This window comes from Conger conger, chromosome 9 (genome assembly GCF_963514075.1).
Source record: "Conger conger chromosome 9, fConCon1.1, whole genome shotgun sequence".
NCBI classification, from domain to species: Eukaryota; Metazoa; Chordata; class Actinopteri; order Anguilliformes; family Congridae; genus Conger; species Conger conger.
In genome coordinates, this window is record NC_083768.1 from 23,447,269 (window position 1) to 23,456,341 (window position 9,073).

Below are 9,073 nucleotides of genomic sequence, written 5' to 3' on the forward strand. Positions count from 1 at the left end.
TCCTTCAGGCATGTTTTCTTTTGTATACTTTAAACGCTTAATTTTGTGTTGAGGTCGTTCTTTCTGGCAACTCTGCCACGTATGTCTTTGTTGTTTGAAGTACTTTGTATTGTTTTCAAGTGAACAGCTGCACCTGTGTCTGCTACTCTTTTTCGCAGCTCTTTTGCAGTGATGTGTGGATTTTTCAGAGCATTTCTCACCGGGTCTCTGGCCATTCTATCTGAAATCGTTCTTGGTCTTCCAGACCTTGCCTTGACTTCAGCTGTTCCATTTATCTTCCATTTTCTAATTTCTGACAGTGGAAATAGGTAGTTTGAAATGTTGAGTTTTTGTAGCCTTCTCCTTCTTGGTGGAATTTAACCATCTTCATTCTGACATCCTTGGACAATTGTTTAGAGGTTGTTAGCACCAGATGTTGTTAGCACCAGATGTAACAGCCACTGCAGTTAGATACTTTAGAACACATGGAGTTACTAAAACATTCAGCCCTGGAATTATACTCACCTGACTCATTGAAGCCCTAACATGGAAATAATGAAAATAAAAAGCAATCTTGCTTCAAAATTAGTAGAAAGGTCTCATGTTTCACTCTGTTTCACCCCACTGTAGGTGTGCAGTTCCACAGGTAAACTATATAACAGCTGTGCAGGCCTGCAGACCTGCAGGAAAACTGTTGCACAGATGTCCAAGTGGGCAGGTGAACTGTTAAAGAAGTGTAGTAAAGCACTGAGGAGGCATTTCGGCCTGTCTGTTCTCTCCTCGTAGACGAGGTGACCATACAGCAGGTGGGCCAGAGCGCCCAGCTGCGAGCAGGGGAACTGATCATCATCGTGGTGGTGCTAATCATGTGGGCAGGTAAGGTGGGACTACACTACATGCAAACACACACAAACAGAGCCAACTCCATAGCCTCCTCTGCACAGCTGAATGAAACCATCTGCAGGCTAATAATGCACATGCATTATGCATCGCCAAGGCAAGCAAACCCAATGCCGTAATTGCACTGTGGGTTTACATACCAATGCTGCCATTGGTCATTCGCTTAAATAATCACAAAAATGCTGCTGATAAGAGAACAGACTTGTTTGTGCTCTAGGCTGAATCTACTTGCAGTATGAATATTCATAGTCTTTAATGAGAATGAGACAAAAGCCAACCAGTATAATTACACCTATGGTTCTGCGTCCCAGTCCTTTGCCAAATCCATTATGGTTCCGCTTCCAGGCTAATAATGATAATGTATAGTGTTGGCAATTTTGGTTGGTCTGTACTGTAACACTGGAATGAATCTACATATACAACTCTATCTCCCTTACCCAGGTGTGATCGCTCTATTCTGCCGCCAGTATGACATCATAAAAGACAACGAACCAAACAACAACAAGGATAAAGCCAAGAACTCGTCCGAGTGTAGTACTCCAGAGCACCCAACGGGGGGGCTGTTGCGCAGCAAGGTCTAATCAACCAGCCCCCCCAACCGCCAACCCTCAGCCCCGAGCAGGTGAATCCCAACTCCCACACCCTGCTAACAGCAACAGGCCCAAAACTCACTGCACTGCACTGCTCAGCTAACTCATTCTCAGCTATTGGGACGACATTGAGAATGGGCAGAGCAATACACTGAAACTTGTCCAGTCTAGCATCACCAGAACAGCAGAGCACCAATCACACAGTACAGTGCAAAAACATTCCGCAAATATATGTAAAACACCATGGGATATGCCATGCACCACTGAAGACTGGGTTGTCCTTGTCTCTGTTATTGTCAAGTCTTTCTGAGCTGCATTCAGCCAGTGTTGGTTTAGCTGTGAGGCAGTGGCTTAGCATTGTTCAGCAGCTCATTCCTGTCGCACGGCTGTCAGGCCTGACTGGAAAGCTGGGTTTATGAAATACACGAGAATGGTTATGCAGCTCCAAGGCCCCTACTTATAATGTTCCTAGTGAATGTTAAACATGGTGATGCTGATTTTAAACTGGATTGTAAACATTTTTATTAGATGATGCTGTTTTAGCCAGTGCATTACAAAAGGCAAATTAACTGATTACTCCTTGTTTCATTTTATGTCTAAATCACTTGTTATTATATTATTATTATTATTATTATTATTATTATTATTATTGTTAATAATGCTGATATTATTATTATTATTATTAGTAGTAGTAGTATTATTAGTATTTAGTATTAGTATAGTATTTTGACAAAAACATGCTTAGCTGTTTTTATTGTTTTGTTTGCTCTTACAGCTTCCCAAGAGCTGCCATACTGCCCATATTCATGCAAAGGGATTCCACATCATCAGAGATTCCAAATCAAGGGGAAAACCAAACACATGGCATTCTGGGAAGAGAAATAATGGGAGTGTTCTCTCAGCCCCGCTGTCCCAGCCCACCCCCTCCTGCCTCGCAGGCCGTGGCCTGAGCAGGGAGCTCCTGTGGGTACACAGCATCTATGGCGATGCTGAGTAGGACCTGTGGGACTCTTCTTAGTGAAAAGTCCTTCTGCGGGGCCAAACCGCCACCCAGAGTGCACCTCTCTTCTCCAGTGCACCAGCGCAGATAAGGTGAAATCTGTCAGCCATGAAGAAGTAGGCAATGAATACACTGATGTGGGGAGGAAAGGAACATTTTTCCCAGCTTTCTCTTCTTATCAGTAAGCGAGGACTTCCACTTCTCACTGCCGCTGCCTTCTCCACTTTTTAACTTCTGCTTTGTTGAGGTGGGAGAGAGTTACTTCGAATTATCCATTTTCTGTTTAGATTTTTTATAACTCTCTCTCTCTCTCTCTGACATTCTACTCTTTTTCTCCTCTTTACGCTGGTCATCCTTTCTCTCTTGTCTCTTTTTCATAGCTACATTTATGAATGGCGTTAGTCTGAACCTCATTAGACAAGTACCGTTATTTGAATGAAAGCTATTTAAACTGGCTGTAAAGTTTCTACATTCTGAAATTATATCCTGAAACCACTGAATAGTCAGATCTCTTCAGTATAAGAGATGTCTGTTATCAATGAGCACATAACACAGATTTCTTCCTTAAACAATATTATTTATTTTAGATCATTTTATGATGATTATGGTTCTGGTTCTGATTGATTATGATAACAAAAACTATTACTGTCATTGTTAGTATTAGTAATAGTAGTTTAAGTAGTAGCAACACAGTATTATTTTGGTCAGTTTGAATACTTCATTTTTCAGAAACAACGGCTGCTAATACAGTAGTTGGTGAAAAACATTCAAATGTCTGCCATCTCTGCATTTTCCCCCACTTAATGCTTCATCTGTTTTCTTCATTCTGTCATAAGAAAGCCAGTCTGTGAAGGTTTGTGATCTGTCAAATTTAGACATTTCTCTAAAAGGCGTTTGTAAACTATGTAATACCTTCAAATCAAATCTCCAATATTACCCTGAGAAGAGACTTACTCAGTTTTGTAGATATTTTTGTAGCGGGGGTCAGCATTGTTCTTCTTGGCAGAGCAGAGTTGACCATTGTTGTGACCTTAGTCAATGTGTACGTCTTTAGTTCCGACAAGTTGACCAATGAGTGACAATGGCGAGGAACAACTATTCAAGATAAAATGGAGTCCAGTGGTCTAAGCTGACGTTTTAAACAGCCATTTTCATTGATTCAACAAGATTTCGGTTAACAGCAATAAGCCCAATGTCAAAGCCAAGGGACATGATTCACAAGGCCAGACAGCTCAGGCTCTCCATTGACAGGCAGAGCACATGGAGGAACTCCCCTCTCATCAAAAGTTCATTCCATCGCAAGCTTTGTCTGATCAAGAGCCCTGTCATCTTAGCCCCGTACTGCCAGTGGTGCTGCCCGAGTTGGCAGGCTGGTTAATAACCTCACTGCTAAGGACACAAGCTGTAACACTGAAATCAACTCACTGAGATAATGAACAGTGGAATGACCTTGGTTTGAAACTGTGAAACTGTGTAGAGGAAACTTTTCTTTCATACAAAAGACTTTTACAATTGAAACAAACTGCACAAATGAAAGTGAAGTTGTGTGTAATTGGTCTGTACAGCACATACTGGTGTGGTCAGCTGTGACTTCAGGTTGAACCAGTCTGGTTCCAGCTCAGCAGTGGTAGAGTGACCAGAGTCTCAGTGGACCAATATGTCAACACAACAGAGTGAACGCCTCAACGCTTCTCAAAAAGCAGTTTTCCTGCCCAGCTGTAATTTCTTCTCTGAACCGATCTGAAAAGTGTAACACATGCCCTTTGACTTTTTGACTTTTTGGGAAAAGCACCACCCTCCATGCCATTGTACCATCATCTCCAAGAGGCAGCAGGATGTCTGTTGTCGCTTTACCATCGCCAGCGGTTTTTCTGTCCACCAGGCCACCAACTCCCTTTGCCTTTTTGTCATTGGTGGCCCTCCTCTCCATCACCAGACAGGAGGTGAGTGAATTAAGAGGAAGCACAGAGCAGGCAAGCTCTGTCCCTCTATCGCCCTCTACAGCACAGTGGCTCGATTGCACCTTTCCCTTCCGCCAGGACCAGAAATTGGGCTTTCATTGGGTCATCTGTTGGGCTTTCAACATGTAGCAGGGCAGATACTTTCCTCAGCCTTGCTCTATGGATCATGGGCCCTGTTCGTGTATATGAATATGACAAAGCCAAAAGTCTGGAATACTGTAAAACTGCCTTAAATTCCAGGCAGGGGTTTGTTATTAGTTCTGTCTCTTGACAAGGGATTTTTCCTTTTTTAGGTCCAATAACCAGTTGCTGATGTGTATGTGGAGCGGTTGGTTGAAAATTGTGTGATATTACAGACTTTAATTTGTATTATTGTATTAATTTACATTGCTGCATTCTTTTGTCTCATCTGTAGAAACTAAAAGGCCTACATTTGGTTGTGAAGATATTATGGACAAATTTAGTGAAAGCAGTATTAGCACTGGGGCTCTCCTGATCTCAATGATGGTTGTCAACAGTTTTCTGCTATTATATTTGGTTCCATCGTAATCCTGGCAATCTGTACTTATGAATAGTTTTAGTGTTGTTCAAATCAAAATGAAAGCCAGCTTGCTAAAGTTTCAGATAAGCTTGACATTTTTTTAAATAAAAAAAGGCCAACACCCCTGGTGAGATGTATAACAAGTAGGTATACAGTATATGGTATCTGCATATGGTATTTGCATATTTACAAAGCAACATTTAAGGTATTCAAAAGGAATTCAGAAGATAAAATGTAGAAGGAATTTTGATTTGAACAAAGAGGCTTCCCTGAAATATTATTCCAGGGCTACTCATTACAGAGTAGTGACCTCAGCTGCTGTATTGTTGGGGGAGTATCGGTTATCCTCAGTGCCAGTGTACAGTATTTACTTCAAAAAAGGAAATGAAAATTGAAATACAGGAGAAGTAATGGATGTTTGATTCATTAAAAACTTTGAGGACTGCTATCAGGGCCTTTGATTTTCCATCCTCCATTCATGTCCTTACTGGCAATAGATCGCTTGACCCTGAGGGCAGATTTCAGATGCTTACCGACTTATCGTGGAAAACATCAAATTAATTTGTGGCCCTGACAGGATATAAATGTAAAATGTTAACTCCCAGGCAAAGCACTTATCATTTTACAGATAACAGCCCGAGGTTTCCTTTACTCGTGTCTATGTTTCGTCCCTGTCACACACTCCCGGTGTGAACCACACATTTCTGTTTTAATGACTGATAATTAACCTTGGCTGCAGGGACAACAGCAGGCAGTGGAATGACAAATAGGCAATATCAATATTCCACTCGTGTTACTTATTTAAGGAAGCGAAGGGAGAAAGAAGAGAAGGGTGCCAGCAGAATGATGGCTGATGTTTACATTTTTTTTTTCTTTCTTACTTTCAGTTTCCCTCCCTCTTTGTCTCCATTCTTCACTACCTCCCAAAAACAGTTTGAGGGAGAGACGGACTTTTACCATCAGTCACCTCAACTGCTATAGAGCAGAGGGAGGGAAATGCATTTGATTGATATGTATGCTCCAGTCAGACTTGTGCAGCACAATGAGTTTATTTTCTGCCACATTAAAACTTATAAATGTTATATAAACTAATAAACTGTGTAAAGCATTCCTGAATGACAGAAACTGTCTGAGCTTGAAACCAGTAGTGCAGTGGCCTTTCACTCGATCAATGCTTGCCTTCTGTATTAGAGATAATGGATGAAATTATCTGCTCGGATGCTTCATTTGAGCTGAAGGAATTTTCCATCGCCATTTTTTAATCCCGGATGTAAGCACGGACACCCTTTCTGTCCTGTTTTGTGCTTTCTGTAAGCCCCTTCTTTGAATCAGCATGCAAAAGCTGATGTGAATGCAAGCTTAGTGGCTGTTGTAAATAGATTACCCACCATTGAATTCAATGTGAAATCTTTTGAGTAGACTCCGTCGCTGCAGTGCTGTAAGGATGAGAAATTTTGTAGATCTGTAATGGCATTTGGATAGTCACAGGCTTACGGTAGTTTCTCCCGTGCAGTGCAGGTAACAGGCCCAAATATGAACTGCTGGCAGCGACACGTAGCAGGGTTCAAGGCAAGTAAAATCAGTCCTTTTGAGTTCCTGTTCCACACTAATAGATGACTTGGCCCAGGTTTAAAATAATATGGTCCATAGTGTCCAGTCGACATTGGCTCAGGAGTTAAGAGCAAAGGTTGTTAAATCCCGCCCTGGGTGTATCAAAGTGTCCCTGAGCAAGACACCTAACCCCCAATTGCTCCTAACGAGCTGTTTGGTGCCAATCACTGTTGGTGTGTGAGTGTGTGTGTATGGGTGAATGAGAAGCATCAGTTGTTTGGCGCTTTGGATAAAGGCACTATATAAATGTACCATTTACCTGAATGAGAAATAACTTATTGCTTTAGGCTAGGTTTGAAATAAAGTGCTACAGAACTGGTTATTTCCGCATACAAACACAGTGCTTCACACATTCAGCTCTTGTTTTATAGAACATCAGTACCATTTAGCCAAAATGAAAATCAAGCTGTGGTTTGGGATGAAACATGCTGCAGTCATAATAAAGGAGGCTTTTCCTTCTTATCTACACTCAACAAATTGACACAATTGTTTGTGACCAAATTATGATTAAGATCATACAACGCCAAAGGTCTTTTACAAACACCAGCCCTTATACAACAGTAGTATTTTGAATAGGATGTTTAGTTTCATATAGTGAAGTGCTCAGTTGTATTTGTATAATTACTGAATATCACGATAGGACAGACATAGTAAAACATTCAAAAATATATGGATTGCTTTTCCCAGTAATAGCACAATTGATTAGAATGCTTAGCTGTTCCATACAGCTCGGATTAATTTTCTTCCTGACATTGAAAAAGGTTAAAGCTGTATGTCATGGATAATCAAAATGAATGATCTGATATGACATTAGATCATGGAAAATCTCTCTCTCTCTCTCTCTCTCTCTCTCTCTCTGTAATCTAGCTCAACAAGACCACTTACTCCTGTTGAACTTTATTATAGGCTAAATAATCTTTTCTGATATGTGCATGTGTTACCAGAGGGAGAATCTTTCAGTAGTGCTAAACAAAACTGGGGTTTAAAGCTTAGACCATTCTGTGTTAATAAGTTTCTCCTCAAACTCAGTTCTAACTCAACATGAGACACATTTGTAAACCAGCTTTGTATTTCGTGAAAATACATACAAAGTTCATAGAATTACACAAAATCATTATTTAAACACTTTTTCACCAAAAGGTCCACAACACGGCATGGTAAAATAAAAGAATGATATTTTATGTGAATTAAATGCTATACAGTTTATATTTAGTGTATTCAAACCAGTACAACTGTTCATTAAAGCTGCTTAAAGAGGGCTAGCATGTTTCCGCTTCAGTATGCAAACACGTTACCCAATTTCTATTAAAAACTGCATAGTGGACTAATTATGTATCAAATGTAAATTGAATAAAGTTATCTAATATTTTCAAGATCATTGTTTTTTTGCTGTCCTACTTTCACTTTATGAGAGTAATGAAGTCTTTATGTTAGTCAGTACTTGACAGAATAGTTTGGCTGGCTCTCGTGGAGCGGCATAATTGTCTCGCTGCTCCAGATGGAGGGACTTGGCAGGGTTAGCTGATCGCCGCACAAGAAGCACCTCGGGTGCCTTGGAATCACGGTCACAAGCGTGAGATGAGACGACTTGAAGAAGGCGTGTCGCTCTCCTTCAGGCCGCCAAGGGATGGGGTGTGGGCGGTGTATCTAATACTAACTGACTGGATTAGATGGGGATTTTTTTAAGAATAGATTGGGCTGGAGCCATAGTGGAGGACCAAAACCAAATGTAAATGCACTGTAAATTACATTGGCAAGTTTCTCTTTAAACGCCTGACATTTTGAGGCATTTGTTATACACCAAAAATAATCACTGGACAATGTAATATCGAGAACAAAAAATAAACATCAAGACCAGTTAATTCAAATTCCGCACAAATATGAGCCTTTTCTTGGATTGAGGAAATAGCGCAGAATTCCTAAGAGACCCAATTTACAAATAGACCATTTTGTTTTGCTACTTTCAAAGAATACAAATTCAAATAAAAAATGCACATGTAATACTTTAGTAAACCTTTCTCTACATTTCCCCCCCCCGACCCCCCACAAAGTGCATTAACAGTAAGGACGTGCTAGCAGGCACGTTAACGAGTACGTTTCTGATGAGTGCAGGCGCGTGCGGGGCAGAGAGGAGGGACGCGGGTCACATGCTCTGCCTCGGTGCCTCAGCACCTCCTGGCTGGCTGGGAAAGCAGGCCCAGCTGATTCATCCAGACAGGCTTACTTTAACCGCCTGCATTATTTACAGGCAGGATCTCCCCCTGGAAGAGTTACACAAGACCCTGCTTTGCGTCAGCCTCGGAGCCCGGGCTGCAGGACGAGCTGTAACTGCCTTCCTGACCGCACCGAATGAAACCAAAGGGAAGCGTGAGCTGATTTTACAGTCGGTCTAGAACACCCTGGTGGAAAGTACAGCTTGGTTCCAGTCTGGTTTGACGCTGGTCCAGCTGGTTTGAAGCTGGTTTGAAGATGGTCAAGCCGGCAATAAAGA

The 9,073-nt window shown here is 41.4% G+C and overlaps 1 protein-coding gene across 1 annotated transcript in view; it reads left to right on the forward strand.

Moving 5' to 3' along the window:
• The window catches only part of fndc5b (fibronectin type III domain containing 5b), a 28,073-nt gene extending 20,118 nt beyond the window's left edge, over positions 1-7,955 (forward strand). Inside the window, exons 4-6 of the mRNA XM_061253586.1 lie at positions 766-855; positions 1,321-1,501; positions 2,245-7,955. Of these exons, the coding sequence (XP_061109570.1) occupies positions 766-855; positions 1,321-1,460 (230 nt within the window). The 3' untranslated portion in view covers positions 1,461-1,501; positions 2,245-7,955. The remainder of the gene's footprint in view (positions 1-765; positions 856-1,320; positions 1,502-2,244) is intronic.
• Positions 7,956-9,073: the final 1,118 nt, after the last annotated feature.